This window comes from Rousettus aegyptiacus, unplaced genomic scaffold (assembly GCF_014176215.1).
Source record: "Rousettus aegyptiacus isolate mRouAeg1 unplaced genomic scaffold, mRouAeg1.p scaffold_m13_p_2, whole genome shotgun sequence".
NCBI lineage: Eukaryota > Metazoa > Chordata > Mammalia > Chiroptera > Pteropodidae > Rousettus > Rousettus aegyptiacus.
The window spans coordinates 72,842,217-72,864,247 of NW_023416295.1; the positions used below are offsets into that span (position 1 = coordinate 72,842,217).

At 34.6% G+C, this 22,031-nt stretch overlaps 1 protein-coding gene and 2 pseudogenes across 1 annotated transcript in view; 2 read left to right on the forward strand and 1 right to left on the reverse strand.

Moving 5' to 3' along the window:
* The window catches only part of NXPH2 (neurexophilin 2), a 100,094-nt gene extending 78,344 nt beyond the window's left edge, over nt 1-21,750 (forward strand). The window contains exon 2 of the mRNA XM_036237148.1: nt 19,371-21,750. Coding sequence (XP_036093041.1) covers nt 19,371-20,114 — 744 coding nt within the window. The 3' untranslated portion in view covers nt 20,115-21,750. The remainder of the gene's footprint in view (nt 1-19,370) is intronic.
* Nucleotides 11,792-11,910, reverse strand: LOC118614376 (annotated as a pseudogene).
* Nucleotides 14,281-14,399, forward strand: LOC118614250 (annotated as a pseudogene).
* Nucleotides 21,751-22,031: the final 281 nt, after the last annotated feature.

Sequence of the window (22,031 nt, forward strand, 5' to 3'; positions counted from 1 at the left end):
ACGCTATTAATTTTTGCTTATTGATCTTTTATCTAGCCACTGTGCTAGGCTGGTATCAATTTGGAATCTTTTTCATTTGATTTCCTATTTATGCAACTTATTTTCTCAGCAGGTAATGGTAATTTAGTTATTTCATTGCCAGGAGTTTTTCTAATTTTTTTTCTTTATGCTTTATTGAATTGGCCATAACTTTGTGACAATTTTAAATAATAATTGGCATAATAGTACCTGATCTTAAAACCTCAAATATCACTTACAGACCATATAAAAGTATATTAAAAATGAAAGTAATTTGAGACTTGGAAAAATATAAAGATTGTCTAAGTTAATGCTCAGTTGATTTATGAATTTCCCTTATAACCTCAAATATTCTGCATTAACATCTTAAGTGACATAGACAGAGAAATTCCAGTTTTGTTTTCTAGGGCTGCCATAACAAAGTGCTATCAATGGGTAGCTTAAAACAACATAAATTTATTCCGTAACAGGCTGCAGGCTACAAGTCCAAAATCAAGGTATTGGCAAGAATACACTCCCTCAGAAACTTCTCAGAGAAGATGCTTCCTTCCTCTTTCAGCTTCTGGTAGCCTCAAGCATTTCTTCTCTGGTGGCAGCATAACTCTAACTTGGCCTCCATCTTCAGAGATTATGTCTGTGTGTCTCTGTCTTCACATGGTGTTTTACCCATGTACTTCTTCTCTTCTTTATATAAAGACCCTGGTCATATTGGATTAATGCCCGCCCTAATGACTTCATTTTAATTTGATGACATCTGCCAAGACCTTGTTTCCAAATAAGGTCACATTCGCAGGTAACAGAGATGAGGACTTCTACATCTCTTCTAGGGGGACACAATTCAACCCATAACACTATCGTAGGAGCAGAGCATTTTATTGATCCTCATGGTAAGAAATCCCTTTTACCAACCCACAATCTGCATATCTCTAGGAGGCAGGGCATAGTAAGACCTAGGGCAAACCACCACAAATCTCACCTGGCTTCCATTGGACAGCCTTTCAAATATACCAAAACAGTTTCCATAGCTCGCTGTTTAGAGATAGTCCCATCTTTGATGAAAAAACATCAATAAATGACCACAATTAAGATTCTATAAATTACATGTCAACCATATACCATCAATTAAAAAAAATAATATTTCAGGGGTACACATATAAACCTAGGCTACAGGGCTTGAGTTTTGAATATCCTGTTTTCGATTCTCATCAGTTGTCTCAGAAGATACTTCCTAATCCTAATGACCTAAATGGTATCAGAGCATCTGAGATGATTTTTATCCAACATACTCACAGACATGGGCCTTACCTTACATTTTTTTGCCTAACTAAAGGCTACCAAAAGAGAAACTCACATGCTTTTATAACAGTGAGTTCTTTCCTACATAATTGTGAGGAAGTAGTGATCAGCATTTCTATATATTTTTTTAAGCCATCTTTTAAATAACCATGGTGGCGGGAACAGATGGTTGCTACTAAGTGTTTTAGCTATGTTGAAAGACAAAGCACAAGGAGCATAAGTACATTCATGGGGTAAACTATGAAATCAAATCAAGCAAAGACAGTAAAAAAGAGGTAATATGGAAAAGAGGCAAGCAGGGGGCTAAATTTTATTAATCATTAATTCCTTCTTTGAAATTTAGTTGAAAAAGAGAATATGTATGAAATGGAAATATAACTTGCATGCACTGTATAAAAAGGAAAAAAATTAATTTATTTGAAAAAGGCTTTCTTGAGGTTTTGACAACTGACTTAAGAAACTAGGTCTCTTCTAATTGTTTTCTCCTCTGCTATCCTCTGCTATTAATGTGATTCCTTTATAAATATTATAAATCTCAAAGTATTCTGTAGCACCCATATTCTAAAATTAGGTCATATCTAGATGAGAAGTGAGATACATCTAAAGATCAAATTTTCTATGCATAAAAATGATGTCTGTTGTGAACATAGTCCATAAATAAAAACCAGCAATTATGAATTTCATCTGCTTTCTGTTGACCTGGCTTAACAGTCTGTGCCCAATCATTTTTGTCTATTTTAGTGTCCATTCCAAATTAACCTTTAATACTTCTCTTTAGGGCAAAATGGTGCCTGATTAAGATCGAAGATAGATAGGAATTCTTACGTAAAGCAAAATAAAGAGATGGTTACTTAGCATTGGAGGATAGTTATTAAAGCTTCTCTTGCACATATCTCAAATATCATTTAAGTATATAAATTGACTAAGCTCTGCAGTGCCTGATAAGGAACTAACATAGGTTCTTCGGTGGTATAAACACAACTTTAAAATATGTGGAATTCATATTACCTAAGGTGATCGTGTCCAGGAGAGTCTAGGGATCGGGTCTGAACTTCCAAGAACTTGCCTTAATAAAAACCATGAAATCCTGGAGGTAAAATTTAGACAGATCCCAGGGCTTTGTGTGAGATCCATAAATCAGAATGACTCAGGGCTGAACCATCCAAGCTAATTCTACAAGTTTCTGTACACAGAGACAATCTCATCTACAGGAGATGTTCTGATTATCTCTTTGGCATCTGCACATTGTGGCTACTACTCTATCACCTTCATAAAGTTACACACGCCTCCATGTTTCAGTTATTGTCTGCATGAAAAACTACCTTAAGTCTGAATAAGAAGTATTGGTGAGACTTGTGAACTTGAGGTCATGAGTATTGGTGAGACTTGTGAACTTGAGGTCATGAGAACTAAGGGTCAGAGCCCTAATCTCTAATCTGGAAACTCCACCGTAAAGTATATTAAGCATATTATCTTGTACATACATCCCATATTAATTTTTTATCTGTTATAAAAAATTTTTAATAATTTTTATTTCTTTCACTTTAACAATCATTATCATAAGGAGATGACAGAATGTTTATCATCATTGAACTATGTGATGGAGACATAGAAATTCATTACACTATTTTTTCTTCTTTTGTGTATATTTTAAAATTTCTGTAATAAAAAGTTAAAATTAAAAAAAAAAAGAAGTCTAAGGGGAGAGATAGAAAGAAAGCGAAGAAACAAGCAAAGAAAACTTTGAAGGATCAGTTATCGATAAGATGGAAACTCAAAAAAGGCTGGTGTCTTGGAAGCCATGAGAAGAAACTTTTTCAAGATAAAGAGAGCCCCCTGATACTTCAAAAGCTCCTGATGCTTCAAATCTTGCTATACAAAAACAACCAGTTATGCCTTATGGTCAGAATCCAGGGCAATCAAATAGAATTTATGGTATAGATGAAAAAAGAGAAAATAAAAAATGGAGAGAAGGAGAAAGAAAAAAAGAGAAGAAAAGGAAAAGAATGTGGAAGAGAAACTGAAAGAAGAACAAGAGGAGGAGGAAAAGGAAATAAAAAACAGAAAATGAGGAAGAAATGCAGAGAAAAGATTAGTCAGTAAACTCCTCATGTACGCTCTCTGGACAACATTTAAGTTAAACAAATAGTTCACAATGGAGATAGTCTATCACTTAAATTTGAATTTAACATGACATAAAAACAGACAAATCAATGGTTTTTTGAAAGAAATTTAATTAAGAAATGTGTAAACGGAAATACAAGAAAAAGCACAAGAGAACCTCACATGATTGAATGGAATTAAGAATAACATCAATATTTTTAATAGCTGTATATAGAATTTTATGTGTTATTTATGTTTGTATACAAATATTTATGTATTATGTCAGTTAATCAACACTCAAAACCATAAATGAGGAAATGGAATTGCTGGGAAATAATATGATTTCATCAACAAGTACCAGTTCCTAAATGTCTAACCCTGAATTTGTGCTTTCATCCCTCAGGTACAAATGCTATGTGTTTTCAGTTATAACCTGGAAAATATTCCAGGCTATGTTAATTCGTGTTTCATATGTAATGTTTATATACTCCTAATTTTTTCTATTTTAATTCCTATTGAAATTTTTTTTTAAATTAAGCCCAACAATATTATATAGTAAGGAACTGTTTGAATAAAAGAATTCTTAAAATGGGATTTCATGCAAACATTTGTAGAATGATGGAACTATGCATGATTTTAATAGGTTTCTTATTTGAGCTTATCTCTGCTTTCTAATTTTAACAAATGACTTTACTGATTACCCTTGTAAGAAGTAAAAACAGTAAAGGTAATTTTGGTTATATCTAAAAGGAATGTCACAAATCATGGAGGAGTTTATTTACTGTTCAGCAAAAAAGAATCAGTAAGGAAATTGTTAATAAGTATGTTCTCTGCTTCACAGTTTAAAAATAACAAAGGAAAATAAACAAAAAAAAAAACTACCTTTAAAATGTGACGTTTTAAAGCAACAGCCATTTTATTATCTCATGATGTTATGGATCCAGAATTTGCACAGGGCTTAGTGGTTCTCCTTCTCCTAGTAGCATTCATATGGATCATTTAGAGGTGCTCATCTGGCAGTTGAATTGGTCTGAAGAGTTCAAGATGGCTTCACTTACACACCCAGGGCCTTGGAAGGAATGGCTAGAAATTTGAATTCAGCTAATCTCCTTTCCTATTCCTTATAATTTCAGAGCCTCTACACATGGTCTCTTCAACAGAGTAATTCAACTTCTTAACCAGCTGCTCAGGTTCCAAGAGTGAATATTACAGATACAAGTTGGTCCCAATAGTGAGGAAAAGCTTCCCTGATGTCAAAAATATAGGAGGTAATTAGACAAAAAGAGTTTGGGGAAGAGGGAGCATTCAGGTTAAGCAGTGTTTGGTTTTAGAAAAAAGGTAGACTCAAGAAAACTATCCATAACTGTCACATATTCTAATAAAAGACTGTTGATTAATACATGTCAATCGAGTCCATCTGTGCGTGATAGAAACTGGCACTGTCTTTGTCAGATGCTGAGTAATCACATCTCAACTCCGCTTTTGTGTCTTCATTCATATTTAACAGTCTATAGCAACACTAGAAAGAGCATTCAACTGGAAATGTGGAGATCAATTCTAGAGTTTTAGGGCCTCAGTATCTTAATGTGTATAATTTTGTAGTTAAGAGTATATTCACCTCATGAAAACTCGACAAATACTTAGTAAACACTACCTACAAGTAAGATGCTCAACTTGATGCCCAAATAATCCGACTTCTGTCTATTTGTCCAGTGTCATGCCACAATCTCTAAAGTGATCCACCACATTCTCTAGTGAATCTCCTATTGGTTTTCCTCTCTGCACTCCTCAGAGTTTATATTTATTTTGAAACTAGTTTGTTTATAAATTTTCTGTCAGTCCACTGCACTAGACACTCTATTAAATGGGAGCCATGATGGTCCTCTCATCATTGAATCCCATTGCCCAAACCAGTGATTGCAGATGCCAAGAAAAAAGCCACAGCTGATCTTAGCCAAGTATCAGATGACTAAAAGAGAGCTCCCAGTAAGTATAGTTAGCTTTGCCAGTTGTCTGCAAAGTACAGAAGTTCATGGGATTGTGCAAGCAGAACAGCAGCCCACTAGAGATTGTATGAGGAAGTGTTTCAGTCAGTTATAACAAAGAGCTCATAGCCTTCCTTCTTAGCCCCCTCATTTTTAACTGCTACTTACGCTATCATGGAGAAATCATATTATACTTTACAGAGTCCAAAACTGGTGTTGTATACTTTTCCTGATTCAATTCAAGTGAATTGATCTGTTAGAAAGCTATATATACAGATCTTGAACTCCAAGTGAAGTTCAAGCTAATGGTGCAGATCTGTGAGTTAATATCAGCTTACATGTGGTAAATGATGTCATAGGAATTATTACCCTTGGAAATAAATAGAATTTATTTTTTTATAAAACTGTAGATTAATCCTCTTAATTATACCAACTTTTTCAAATATTATTTTAAAATATTTTGATTTAGTTTTTATTATTCTATCAAATTATCATTGCTTATTATTTAGGTTCCATTTTCCTAACTTGTAACTCCTCATTCCCTATCTCCACTATATTTCCTGCTTAACTACTTTATTGACAACATTTTATTTAGGATTTAAAACATTTCCCAAAGTGGCCTAAGAGTAAAGCTGAAGGAAATAAAAAGTTGTGAAAGGTCCGGGTTGTTACACAGTGCTAGTCAGATTGATGTATTTAGTTTTTATTGGGCACTTACTATGAATCTGTGACAAGTGCTGGTGACATAAGGCTGATCAAGATATAGTAGCTGCCATCAAGGAGTTTACAAGAGGAAGAGTCAAATAAAAAATAATTAATAATAATAAATAAATAATGTAACAAGCACGGTGGTCTAAATTTTCAGTTTACTCTGGGAGCAATATGGAGACACTTGAGCCTAAATATGAACCTGTGATTGTCACCATCAAGTATCCTTATGTTAGGGTCTATGGACAATATAATAAAGCAAGAGACATAATTGAGTCATGAAAATAGAATAGTCACACATGAACATAATTATTAAAATCAAAAGGCAGTGTATCAGAGTTCTCCAGTGATACAAAATAAGTAGTGGATAGATCATTAGATGATAGATGATAGATAGATAGATAGATAGATAGATAGATAGATAGATAGATAAAGTAGATGACAAATAGGTAAAGATAGATAGATATCTAAAGAGTTGTATTTCAAGGATCGTCTCTTGCAATTGTGGGGACTGGCAAGTCCGACACATATAGGGCAGGCTCTGGGAACTCTCTAGCGGTAGTTGATGCTTCGGTCTTGAGGCAGAATTTCTTCCTCAATTTTGCTTTTAAACATTTCAACAGAGTGGATGAGGCCCACCCACAGCATCATAGGTATCTCCTTTACTTATGTCAAAGTAATTGCTCTGGAGAAAACACCAAAGGTGTGGATGGACAACTTTTGCTGAAGTCATATAGGTGCAGGACACATGGATCCCATCAACCATCTCAGCAGGAACCAGGACTAGGGATGCCGTTATCCAGAAAAGATGTGTTCAGGGCACTCTCGATGGTGGTTTGGACCTAGTAAATTACACAGGAGACTGTGACAAGGTTTCAAGAATTTTATACCACCAGAAATGTTAACAGCCTGGCCTGGAAGGCACAGAGAAAGGACAAAACAAAGGAAGCATAACTCTGAAGACAGAGCCATATTTACAAAGACCAGAGCCGACCAGACTTTCTTGAGCTATAAAGATGGGGCTGCCACCCCAGCTGGCCCAGAGCACAGGCAGCCTGCCCCTGCCCAAAGAGCCAAGGTACTTCTGATTTAGACATTGATGACAAATGATGGAACAGTAAAATGTCATTCAAGATTTAGGGAGGAGGTTTAGAGGAAACTGACCCTGATTTGAATTTAGATTTTACTCTTAGCAATAGTAAGATTTTTTTTCTTTTATAGCACTTGAGCAATTGATTATGCAACTGAATACTATATATTTTCTTTAAAAATAATTAAAGATGATATATAAAATGTGTGTTATTTCTATTACTAAAGGAAAAGTATGAATAAATATTAAAATATTGACAGTGGCTATCAGACTTTAATTTTCCTCAGTTTTCTTAGTTTCATTTTCTAGAATAAACTTTTCATTTCATAATGAATGAATTTTTCTATAAGGCAAATATGTTATTAATATTGTATTGATTGAGGTTTTGTTTCCTATTTGTTGTTGTTGTTTGGTATCAGGTCTATTAGAGTGTTAGTGTGGAAAGAGCAGTGACTTGATACAGAAGACCTGTCATCTAGATTTTTTGCTGCCTTTCAAAACTTGGATCTAGGACAAGCCTTTTAAGCTCTCAAGGCTATTTTCCTGCACTACATACCTCACAAAATAGGTGTAAAAATCAAATGAGATTATTTATGAAAATGCTATAATTCTCAGCATAAGTGTCAGGAATGATTATTGCAAAAATAAGTTTAACACAATTATCAGTTTCATATATATGAGTACTAGGGATTTATATTTTTTTGCTGAATAAGTTTAATAGTATGGAAACTGTTACTGTTCTTACAAAACGTGTTTGTATTAAATCATAATAAAGCAGCACATTTGTGTAGGATGCTGTAAAAATCCCTAACAGACTGTGAATGTTTTCAAGTGAAATATACAGTGTATCTAAAACAATTTGGAAAAATATTTTAAATTAATAAATGTCATGTTTAGTGAAAGAATGTAATCAATAAATGCTGACATTTCGAACGGAAGAAAAAAGAAAACCGATCGTAGATGTTAACCACCTCTACGAAATACCTCAAAGCAACACCTAGATTAGTGTTTGAATAACTGAGCACTATAGCGTAGCCAAGTTGACAACTAAAACTACCCGTCTCAGGCAGCATAACTGCCAGATTTACGGTACCCGAAGATTGAAATATCAAATGGATTTGATGGTAAAATGCAAAGTCATACACATATTCACTGCTAACCCCCATCTTGTGTCCCACCCCCGGAAGCTGCCCCCAACCATGTTTCCTCATCCCACATTGAAACTCTGCCTAAACTCACACAGAAATACAATATCTGGCATTTCCACTCCTCGTTTGACTGCTCTTCCCTCTGTTGCATCCTTCCTTTTTAAATGCCAACTTTTAGATGTCAAGACACAGACTCGTGTTGTCTCTCTCAGGCCATGATATTTCAGAAGTATTTATGTGTTCTGTCATGTGAAACTCTTCTCCAATGAAAACTTGGTTCGTGGTTATAAGGACACATGGGGGAAAACAGACAGTGCCACTTACCATGCTAAGCCATTTTATTCCTTAACAGCAAAGGGACTGTTTCTGTTTCATTAACAAAAGAATACTTTGTTTGACTCTCGAAACTTGCATTCTGAGTTTTAAGGAGACTGCAATCTGACCCTGTTTTACTCAGCAAACGTGGCCATATGATGATATTTATGACATTATGATATTACAGCACCCCGTACCACAAGGCATCTTTAACATTTGCTTCGAGCCTTTCGTAATTTGTTAAAGAGCCTCTTTTATTCAGCTTGCTAACAAAATAAAACCTATGTTTTCTTTCACACCAGTTTCCTTAAATGTTTATAGAAATTATGGTATGTGCATGCACACATGTGTTTATACACATGCTATTTCTGTGTGTTAGGTTTATGTGTGTGATTTTTTTACAGAGGTTGTGTCATTGATTTTTCAGATTACTGTCATCAAGATAAAATAAGAATTGCCATATTTAACATTAGCAATAAAACTACTGCCAAGCATTGCAATCTAGTTTTTTGGCTCTTACTGCTAAGATTTCTGTCTTCACATTTATGTTTCCTGTTAGTTCCTGTATCAATTTAGAAAATGTAAAGGGTAACTATTAAAAGATATCTGAAAGGTAAGTGAATTTGCTACTCTCAGCAGAAAGGATGTCTGCTGTTTAGCTTTCTTCTCCCAAGCAATCATTTGTTTTTCAACTTGCGAATGAATTTTTAAACAATGCCACATTATGCCGCAAAATATTAATAGGTACAATTAATACATTGATACATGTTTGACTCTGTCATTCTTCATTTCCTTTATGCCATTCTTCTTTTAATCTACTGTGACAGTTCTGTAATGGAGCCCCAGAAATATGACTCTAGGGGAAGCCATACTACTAATCATCAATATAGTATTGTGTGTTGTCCAGCAGATACGTGTCCCTGTTTTGTCAGCAAGGATGATATTCTGTAAAATTTCTACCTAGAGAAAATGCTTTACAAGATTTGTTTGCAAGCAAAAAATTTAATGGAATGCTGAGTTCGGCCATGACAGTGTTTTATTTTGTGTTTTGTTTTGGTTTGGTTTAGTTTTTTCTGCTGAGTGGGTTGCCATTTTAGTTTTAACTACAGAATACAGGACAGAATTGTTAAAGCAATCCAATTATATAAGCTATGTATATGGAACAAAAATAAGGCTTTAGACCACTTTCATTATCTGTTCTATAGGTCCTTAGCTATAATTGGATCTGCAAGTCGCCTCTAGATTGTATAACAGTGGTCACTTTGGGGGTTCTTGGCTTAAAATAGTATCCCCAGTGAAAAAATTAATGGCTAGCTATATAGATCCTATCACAAACATTATAAACAGATCTATTAAACAAACCAGTTATTCTTCCAAATTGGTACTTAGCAATTATTGTCATTCTGAAAGAACACTAATAAATGCTTCCAGAATATCCAAGAGGAGCAAGCCAGCTGTCTTTAAAAAATATTTGTACAGATCTATGTCAATTTATCTCTTATAGCATATGCCAGTACTGTTATCAAGAAAAAGCCAACTGTCCCAGCTTGATAGAAATCCTCAAGTTTGGAGCATTCAGCTCATTTCGCTTCATGCTGGAAAATCGTACTTTCCTTTTTTTGAATAGAAGACAATATGTTTTGGACTGTAAAATAGTTAAAGGTATGGCCTTCCTTGTTAATGATAGGTATCTATTCAATCTATGTATTATGTATTTATATATATATATATATATATATATATATATATATATATATATATATATATAATGGCAAGTGTTTCATGGTAAACCAGTATAGGTTGTAAATATTTTATAATCACTATAAACACAGAAAACTGAAAACATTCTCTTGAGGTATAGCAGTGTCTTCAATGCTATGATTACAGGGAAAAAAAAATAGTGTTTTTTTGTTTTACCTTTCATTTACAACATTTGTGTTCTTGTGAAAATCATAGACATTAGCTAGATTTGTTGACTATTCGTAGACATCAGCATATTTTAACACATCTATAAACATAAAGATATATCTACATTATTTCCAAATATTGTTATTTATCCAGAGCATACTTAGTTTATTATCAGGAAGCATTAATACATATTATATTAACTAGATAGAATTATATACAAGGGTTACACCATTATTATAGCAAAGATCTGGCTATCTCAGAATAGATACTTTAAACCTTCAACAATTCTTAGGAAGTTTAAGGATGAAAGACAAGGCCTCCTAAGGTGGCCACCTCTGAGCGCTAAATCTCCAAGTTAGGAATTCAGCACCAACTGAATGTTAGAGTTTATTTATGGTTAAGGGAAGTGGACATGTACTTCAGCTATAAAGTAAATAAGTTCTGAATACCTAATTTATAGCATAGTGACTGTAATTGATAATACTGTGCTGTATAATTGAAAATGTTGTATTGTATAAAATTTGCTAAGAACCCTTTCTTAAGAATTCTTACAAAATTTAAAAAGAACTATGTGAGGTGGTAGATGTCAATTAACTTGATGCTGGAAATTCTTTCACAATGTAAATGTATATCAAATCATCACTTTGTACACTTCAAATATATTACAATGTTATTTGTCAATTAACCTCGAAGCTGGAAAAGAAGAAAAGAAAAAATAAACTTTCACTAGAAAAAAATATAACTATTGTCTTATAATGTTACCACACTCTCATTAGTAATTATAAACAAATTAATAAACAATTTGGAACAAGAAGAAAGGCATATGAATATCAAGATCGGCTTGTTTTCTTATTACAAATTCATTCTTTATCAACTATCAACTAGTAAATCTTGGATTTTACTTCCCTTATCAGAATAAAGGTATGAATTACTCAGTTCTGTTCACTTCCTGCACTGTTGCTTCCTCTATTTAGGACTTGCTCTCTATGCTTCTTGCTATAATGATACATGTGTACGTATGTATGTGTACATATATATACACACATACCTATATATTCAGACCCTTATGATAACCATGACTAAGTGAGATTTTTTTTTTTTTTTTTTAGGCAAGACAACCCTCGGTTGAGCTCACAGTTTACAAGGAACTTGTCAGCTTACAATCCCTTATTTTATTTATTTATGTGTTTGTTTGTTAGTTGGTTGGTTGGTTGGTTTTATGCCTACAGCACCTGGTCTTCCTAGGTGGTCTTCCATCCAAGTACTAACCAGGCCTGACCCTGCTTAACTTCCAAGATCAGATGGGATCAGGCTTGTTCAGTGTGGCATGGCCATAGACAAGTGAGATATTATTTATGTATGATTATTTATTTATGTTTTTCCCTGCTCTTCTGCAAATCACATGAAGAAGAAAACTCTGTGACCTATCCAGCAGTATGCTCCCAGTGCCTTGAGCAAAGTAATGCACCTGGAAGGCATTCAAAAAATCTGTTGAATCAGCGATTAAAACTGATTGCATGCATTTGTGACCACTGTTCCAGATCTCCTCCCTTCTCCTCTGGACTATGGAACTCACCTCCTTGCAAGTGTTTCTGCCCATAGATCTGCCTCACTCTGTTCACTTTCTACCTCGCAGCCTCCTTCATCTTTCTGAAGTGCAGCTCCAGCCTTTTCTTTCACTATTTACTGTACAGAAAAGCAGGCACAGAGAAGGGATGTGGCTTGCACAGGATGATGAGACCATAAGTGACAGTGCCAGATTTCCATTCAGGTGTCCCTGACCCCAACCCCTTCTAGTAAATCAAATCACTACTATTTCTATCCTTTGCTCTTTCCTGCTTCTGATTTTACCTGTTCTGATTGAGTTCGTTGGCCCTGTTTCTTTCATTTATTTCTTCACTCTTGGCACAATTTCTCTGATTGGATAAATTCAGCCACTGGAGGATGTACCAACAGGTTCATTTCCACAATATACAGACTTGATTCGTTTGTTCTACTTCTCCCAATTCAATAATTTGCAAGTGCAATGTGGGAGTACAGTAGCAGTCATATGATTTCAGGTATAGGCAAAAGTCAGTGAAGCAATAAACTCACTCCTACAAAATAAAATGATATTTTTGTGGAAATATGTCTAAACTGTTTTAGACTTCCCACTTTCTTAAACAAGGTGTGCTAAAATCAGGAGGCAGTGAGCTTAAAGTGCTAAGCTTCAATTACTGAGAAAATTGAAGTCTCTCCTACTCCCCTGGTGTCATGAAGGTGAAGAGTCAATAGCTATTAAATAAACGTGGCAATTAGAATTGTTAGACACTGGACTGGGGCAGCAAGGCCAGTGGTGATCCCTCTTCCATTGGCATTTTGTCAAATAGGAAAAATACCACCTATTAGGATTGCTATAGGATAAAGCTACTTGGACTGATAATGATACAGTATATATTGGATAGAATTTGAACCTCAGAAGCTCAAAGCTTTAAATGCCATTAACTTCCTTTCTATTATCCACTGGCTGTAGGGAGAGCTCCTCCCCTCTTCCAAACACCATTCTTCCTCTTCCCACTCCCACATGTCCCCTTCACCCACAGTTTAGGACCCAGCACCCCATGCTACTGCAAGGAAGAAGCAAAGCTATCACAATGATGGATATATAAAAAAGGATTTTATCATAATTATGGCAAAGGTCTTACTTCCCTAGATCCCAAGGGAAACCAAGCAGCATTAGTGGCCTTGTCGCACCCAGAGCACTATGAATATAGAATACTCTTTCGTGGGCGTTCTTTTATTAGCTCTATTCCTCTTGGTCAACAGGTCCTTCATCTAAAAGTTGATACTGACTCACTAGATGTGTAGAATTAAATACAATGGACTGGCTCCAAAACTGAGAAAAGGGGCATTTGAATCTAATACAGTCAGAAAGTAACTCCAAAGCTATAAATTTAAGACATTTATAGAATAAACTTTTATTTGTTAAGCTATTAATTATTAAAATGGTTTCGATTTTTAAGAAATTAAGATTTAGTCAAAATAAAACAGCAATAATTATAATGATGGTGGTAGACACATTTATAGCATGTAATATTGCCAGAATAATTTATAGTGCATGATTTCTTTAACAACAAATGATATGAAGTTATTTTAGAACACTTAGTGATGCAGCAAAGAGTTACAAACTGAAATGCTTGAGTGTTCCTGACTTAAAAAAAAAAAAAAAAAACTAAGCACCACTGAATTAAATGTAGATTGAATTTATGATAACAAAAATATATGAGCCTATGAGAATTCTGAAATAAAAAACGTTAAAAAATATATTTTCTACCTAAGCCAGAAGATTGACTCTGATAAGTCGTGTTGCTTTCATGTAGCATTGAGATGCAGTGACAAAAATGGCCCCTCTGTATTCTTCCTCCCCAAAACCCATAACTCCAGTCTAATTGTGAGAAAAGCATCAAACTCAAATTGAAGGTTATTCTACAAAATAACCAGTACTCCATCAAAAACAAGGAAAGACTAAGAATCTATTGTAGCCAAGACAAGCCTCAGCATTTGTGAGGACCAAATTTAATATGGAATCTTAAATGGGATCCAGATAAAGGACATTAGAAAAAAATAAGGAAATCTGAGTAAAGCATAGACTTGAGTTAATAATAATGTATCAATTTTGTTTCATTAGTTGCAACTAGTGTACTATAATTTAAGATATTAACAACATAGGGTCTAAGGCCCTGCCACCCGAAACAGGCCTGATCCTGACTGATCTCAGAAGCTAAGCAGGGTTGGGCCTAGTTAATACTTGGATGGGAGACCACCTAGGAAGACCAGGTGCTGTAGGCATAAAAAAATTAAAAAATGAGGGATTGTAAGCTGACAAAGTCCTTACAATCTGTGAGGACAACCAAGGGTTGACTTGCCTAAAAAAAAAAATTATATATGTATGTGTGTGTGTGTGTGTGTGTGTGTGTGTGTGTGTGTGTATGGTAACTGTACTATGCAACTTTTGTGGTTGACTTGCCTAAAAAAAAATTATATATGTATGTGTGTGTGTGTGTGTGTGTATGTGGTAACTGTACTATGCAACTTTTCTGTAATCTAAAATTATTCTAAAATAAAATTTTTACTGAAAAATACATAATAGATATTGAAAAAAGGATCTTCTGTTATAGTATTTGCAGAGAAAGATGCTTTTTAGTTTATAAATTATTTCCATAATTTGCAGGAGTTCTCACATCTGCTACTATAAAATTCATTGCAGCTTCTCTGCCTCTTGGGAAAAAATGCATTTAATTATCAGGGAAATTCAACTCCAGCTTGTTATGATGAATGATTTGAACCTGTCAGCTTTTTTTTCCCCCTGAAAACAAAAGAACCGAAATGAAATACAGTCTTCTTCCTTTACTCCCTTCCACCTGCTTCATTTAATTGATGAAGGTTTGAGCTTTTATTAATCTTTTTGAGCTCTTCTGTAAGATGCAAAAAAAAGCTAATATGATATCATTGTATCTAGCTAATGTGTGTGCTTTGTGAAATTGATACACCCTGCCAAGACATAAATTACTTAAGCTTTGATAAATGTGTCGAAATCAAGGAATGTTTGAACAGATAAAGCACAGCAATTCTTCTTTCTCCCTTTTTTAGACTCCGTTTTGTGCTTGCAGTTAAATGTTTTTGCATTATTATTGCAATATGATGGGACAAAGACAGCAGTGATACCAATATTAACATAGAGAGCCTCAGCAAGTACAAAAGTAACGAGGGAATACAGCCATGCGTTTTGTGGAAAACATCTAACAACTTTGCCTTGGGCAGAGTGGTTTGCCAGCAGCTTCAGAACCACCTACAGCCCTCACCCAGTACGTTGTATCATGGAAATGGTTCAGAAACGAGGGCACCTGCCAGGCATGTTGTACTTTCAGCTCCCTTTGCTGACTCATTTGGTAGGTTAGATTTAAAGATCCACTTTTTTTTTTTTTTTTTTTTTTGGCAAAGAGAGCCTACCTGTGCAAGCAATCTGACTATGACTCAGATGCCAGAGAGACTGGAAACACAAGGAAACATTTGATAGATGCTCTGGAGTTGAAAATGCTGCTTTCTACTCAGTCATCAATGTATTATATGGCACCCAACGAGTTTTCTTGATTAACCATAATCAGTTTCCTAGAGGCCTGAGAATACATAAAAATTCTTGAATAGGAGACATGGGACTATCCATTGGACCATGCAGGGGCCATCAGTTATTGAATTCTTTTTGCCATAATTTGGGCTCAGTAATTTCCATCTGTTCTTTTATTTCATCCTTACAATAAACTAGCTAAGGAGATATAGTTGAAAAAACCAAGGTTCACTTAAGTGAAGAGTGATGAGATCATCTGCCACTAAATCCTATGCTTTTCCACCATACTGCTTCCATATTGGGAGTGTATGGATGAGTGAAGGGCAAGACTGTGACTCATCCAACCCTAGTCATTCCTGATTAGGTCTTTTGAAGATAAGCATGAACCTTGGGGTCTTAAGTCATACAACCAAATATTTGTAGACCTCGTTATAGGAGAAAGTGCCCTCTTACCAGTGATGTCTGCATACCAGGGAAAGATTGAACAAGTTACATCAAAGAGAGAGGAAGTCAGGAGAGGAGGTACCATTGTCAGCTTTTTTAAGACAACTAGAAATATATTTACCATTTTAATTATACAACACTGTCTGATAGCTTTTTGAGATTTGGGTTTAGATTTGAAAATCAGTATTTGTGAAAACTGTCCATTTAGTTTAAAGTAATAAACAGATGAAGTTATACACAGCTTTTCTCAACTCATTTAATGTTGTTTTCAAAGTAGGAAATGTGATGTCCAGAGCAAAGAAAAAAATTAAAATATATATCTCTGCTTTTTGTCTGTGGAACTATTACTGAATGTTGTCTCTGGAACAGAGAACTATTATAAATCTGTGCTATCAGTTAAATTTTATTATTTTTTATATAGGCCAACTTTAAAATCAAGGGCTTCTTATACATATTTGAACTTGAAGAGTATTGTGTTAGAATATAATTTTTATAAATCAAATTCCATTTTAAGTTCTCACATGGAGAATCCTTTTTGGAAGAGCTGATGAGCCATCGAAAAGAAAATAATTGCATCTAATTTATCTGTTTGATAAGCTTAGATTTCTTTTTACACTCAAATTTTTTAGGGTGAGTCACATAAGTTTGGGTCAAGTTGTGCAACATAAATTACTAGGAGGAAAATCTTCAGATTTTCTTTAAATCCCAGTAAATGGCCATTTTTTATTATTATTCTTATCATTGACTATTCCCAGAGGTATCACTGCAGAAGTCCTAGCGATAAGAGAAGGATCTCATAATGTCTCTCTTAATGGAGTGTATCATATATTCCAAAATGGAACAATACAGTTAAGATACTACATGATCTCAAACTTACCTGTCATTGAATTATGGGTTCACTGTTTATAGCTTTTCAATAATGGAAAGTAAGGAAAAAAATCAGGCAAAGTGCTAAATCAAGGAGGAAAAATTCAGGAAAATGTGTAATGTAAAGCAAGCATCTTAATGTAAAAAAAGAGCTTGTTGCTGCTCGTAGCAAAGATTGTTGTTATACTTGTGAGCGAAAATATATTTAATCAGCAGTATGGTGTGTAGAGGTAAGAATTGAAATTTATTTACAAAAAAGCAAGCTAAAAGGTGAGAATTTCAGAAATGATTTACCCTATTTACCTATTCAGAAAGGGGCAGAGATCGGTAAGTAAAGGAGAACTTGTATACTAGGTAGAGATTCTCAGCAAGTGAAAAGTGTGTCTGTCAGAATTGACCAAGCAAGGCACAGCTCATGAAGTCCTGGAAACAGGTGAAAAATTGATAATAGACTCTGGGCAGTAAGAATCATAATTATAGAAAATAGAAATTAGACCTTGATCAGCAAAGGATTGCTTATCTGCCCACGTGTCCTTGGACCTCTCGCTGGAGAGAGGCCAGGATACCTCCTCACTCAGACCCGGCTGCATTAGTTCTCAGGAAACTAAAATCATAACTAGAGCCAGCACTGACTCTACAGGCTATTACCAATTGATTTGAATGAGGTTTATGCACATTGTAATTAAAAGTATTCAAAATCAAAAAGCAAATTACAGTATTAGAAACACCCAGAATATTTTGAGCAGAAATACTGAGTTATGATCCCTCTTTTCCCGGTGAGCATGCCGGCCTTTCAACACCAGGAGAGCCTTTTGGCGTAGGAGATACACAACTCAGGATGTGTACTCCCCTAAGGAGAGGTAATATGAATTTAAGTTCTCAAAATAGTAAGGATGTGCATCATATTAATTTGCTGTCCTACCAAATCTCAGTAATTTAAGGGAAAAGAATTTTTAAAAATACTAAACATGAGGAGGAAAAGTATTCAGGAAACTAATCAAATGGACCAATATATATTAATATATATTATGAATTCCCCTGCCAAAGGGAGAAAAAAAAGAAAAAAAAGAAAAATATATATATTTAAGTTTTTGGATTCCTATTCTAAAGTGATTGAGGACAAGGTATAGGTAAAACACTTTTCACAAAGCTCTAGTAGAACTTAAGCTTCTAAACTTTTATGAACATATATAAAAAAAATAACCGCATGCTATTAAACTCTACCATGTAGAAGAGTGCAATGTTTATAATCCAGGCTGTGCCTTATTTTTTTTTTTTTTTCAAAATTAGATTGAAAGCGACAATACTTGTAATAATCTGAGACTGATTTTACCAGGTGCTTTTCCAAGTATGAAAGCGTTGGGGAAACAGTACATAAACACGGCCTCACTTCTTTCTCATCCTTTTCATCATGTTGACAGTTTTCCGGAAAATCATTACCAGCATGGTTTGTGCCATTAGAGATAACAGGCTATCTGTATTTCCACTAGAAACCCCTATTTTCCAGGCTTTATAACTCATTTATAAATATTCACTCCAGGCAGTAGCTTTATGTATTACAGTTTCATGTCTCAAAATCCACATTGACTTAACTAAATGATTTTTAGAAATCATGGAGACTCTTATACTACTACAAAAAGAATAAAAATAAAAATCAAATGCAGATAAAATGCTATGTTTCAGTGGGTATGATTTGAACCACAATACAGTGGAATCTATAAACCACATGCACATAACTCTTAGCAGTTCTATCTTTCAAGGTCTATTTCAGTTGTAATAAAATTTATTGTATTATATACCATCTATTAATTAATTCAAAATTATGCTTTTCAACTAGAACTTTTGTAGAGCTTTTTATTACTATTTATGCTCCTTTTCTGTTACACTTTGAGGTAAAATTCTGTCAAAAACTATGAAGTTATATGACATAAGCCTTCGAAAACAATAGTCTTAATATTTCAAAATATATTTAAGAGCAATATTTTATATTTGGATGGTTTCTAGCTTCTTGGGAGAAACCTTCAGCATTATAGTTATGTTTTACCTGAAAGAAAATTTCTCACAAATTTAACATCTTTATCAAATGAGAGACCAAAATATACTACTTCCCTAAATCTGTAAAGATAGAATTGTAAAGATTAGGAAACAGCAACTAAAATCACATCAGCCCATTAAAATGAAAAACTTTTTTTATCTCATTTTAATTTTTGTACTCATGGATTTACATTACTTGAAATTAAATGCTCATCTTGTTATAGTGCTGAGCCCAGGTGTGTAGCAAGAATCGAAATAATATTGCAAGAATTTCCATTGTGCTTTGGTTTTATAGTATGTGTGTGCTCAAAGCCTAACCTAAAGTTTATTTCTCTTTCTTCTTTTCACAGTTATTTTGTGACAGTAAAAAGGTGGTGCATGCCACCGAGGGGCTGGATTGGGAAGACAAAGATGCTCCAGGGACATTGGTTGGAAACGTGGTACACTCAAGGATCATCAATCCTCTGCGCCTGTTTGTTAAACAGTCTCCAGTCCCAAAGCCTGGACACTTAGCATATGCGGACAGCATGGAACACTTCTGGGATTGGCTGGCCAACATCACGGAGGTTCAGGAAACATTGACAAGAACTAAACGGAGGCCAATAGTAAAAACGGGAAAATTTAAAAAAATGTTTGGATGGGGTGACTTCCATTCCAACATTAAAACTGTTAAACTCAACCTACTGATCACAGGGAAAATTGTTGACCATGGCAATGGAACCTTCAGTGTTTATTTCCGACATAATTCCACAGGCCTGGGCAATGTTTCAGTGAGTTTGGTACCCCCCTCCAAAGTTGTGGAATTTGAAGTTTCCCCGCAGTCTACCTTGGAGACCAAGGAATCCAAATCTTTCAATTGTCGCATTGAGTATGAAAAAACAGATCGGGCGAAGAAGACTGCCCTGTGCAACTTTGACCCATCGAAGATCTGCTACCAGGAGCAGACTCAGAGCCATGTGTCTTGGCTGTGCTCCAAGCCCTTCAAGGTCATTTGCATTTACATTGCCTTTTACAGTGTTGATTATAAACTCGTGCAAAAGGTCTGTCCTGACTACAATTACCATAGTGAGACTCCATACTTATCTTCTGGCTGAGTCTTTCCAGTGATAGAAAGGAGGAATGAATCAAATTAGAATGATCAAATTAGAATGACATCAAATTAGAATGACCAAGCCCAGCTCTTCATGGTAAAGGATCCCTTTTGTTTCTAGCAGTGAACCTTAGGTCCGTATTACATTTTCAAATTTAAAAAAAGAAATGAAAAAGGAACATTTTTAAATGTGGCATGTGTTTGTTTCTATCTTAAGTATCTTAAATCTAAAGAGCCACCACTTTCATTGAGGATGGCTAAGTCCTCCAAATATTGTTTCTCTAAAAAATGAATCAGAGGTAGCAACATGTAACAAGAAAGAATCAAATTATGCATGTGATAAACACTGCTCTTGAAATGAGACTGCCTTGAAATATGTTTTAGAAGGTTACCTTAAAAACAGCAGATTCAGTAAGGTAACAGAAAAGATTATATTTGGTAGATGAATTGCATTTCTGACACCGATTTCTTTTTATTGCTGTCTTTCCCCCACATCTGTGCTGATAGGGATATGAGAGTTGAAGGGGTAAAATCTGTTTTAAAACTCATGTGTAAAGTTACAGTGTCACAGTGGAACTAAATACATTATTATCTGAGCTAAAGTTGAGCAAATGTGATTTAAACATTTAGCCCTTTGTTGGTCACCACCCTTATGATTCTCATTTGAGTAGTAATATTGGTGTATTGGGAAAGCAAATCTGGATATGTCAATTCAATGATAGTAAAACCATAATGTTTTTAGATTCTTTTGCCAAATTCAGTGCTGCGAGATTATCACACATGACATAAATCTGCATTCATCCTATAACCTATAACCTCATTCTGTTAATTTTATAGTATGATTTTTGTATACATGTATAGAACAACTCTGAAATTGAGAGAAAGTGATTGTTTTGTAAGCTGGAAATGGGGGAAAGTTGGAAGTGGAGGAAGGAAATTCCAGCATTATGAATTTATTATTACTAGCCTCCCAGATTAAATTCTCTTCGACTTTACTTATTTGAGTGAAGGATCAAATTCCATGTAGAAATAAAGAGTATATTTAAACAATACTAATTATTATTAAGTGATAATAATCAATATATCTGACTCACCAGGCTTTTGAAATTAATGTTTCTTACCAATCAATGCCCTCCCCATCTTCTCTGGGGGTTAGACAATCCTCATGGATTGTAGAACTGGATGATCTTGCCATTAGCACAACAAAAAGGGTCTGGATGACCAGTAAAAATGTTTTTAGAAATTAGAAAGGTTACTCTTTTTACAATAGATGTTAACTCCTCCCCCACCCCCACTTCTCATCTGTACAATATCAGTTAAAGTAAAACATTAAATTGAGGACCGAAGAGAAACCTGTCCTAACCAACAAAAATACTCTTACCACGTTGTTCAAAAAGCTAACAGCTCTATTCTCTATTTCGCATCTCCATTTCTTTCCTTTAACTACTAATATCTGCACAGTGTTTGATTTTGTTTTTGTAAAAATTGTAGTAGGCTTAGTGTGTGATAGTACAGGCTTGAAATTTTTGCTCTGGATTCATCAGGTGCTTTTGTAGTTTTGTGGTTGGTGTGAAATATTTTGAGACATCTTTTTATTTTCATCTAGAAACAAGATTAAAATACTATTTATTGTAAAATATGTGGGAATCATATATGTATATATATACTTAGAATTTTCTGTGTACAAAGAAAATATGTGTACACATTTCTATGTAAATAAAAAAATTTGCTAAATCTGTCACGTGACTTCAGAGTTTTTTTTTTTTTTTAAAGACTGTTCTTGTTTCTTTTCCTCACAAGGGTTTATTGTGTGAGTGTGAGCACACACACACAGTATCAACTGAGGATTAAGATTTTTCATATGTACATATTAAACAGAACAGCTTGACTATGGAGACTATAGAGTAAAACGATAATTCAT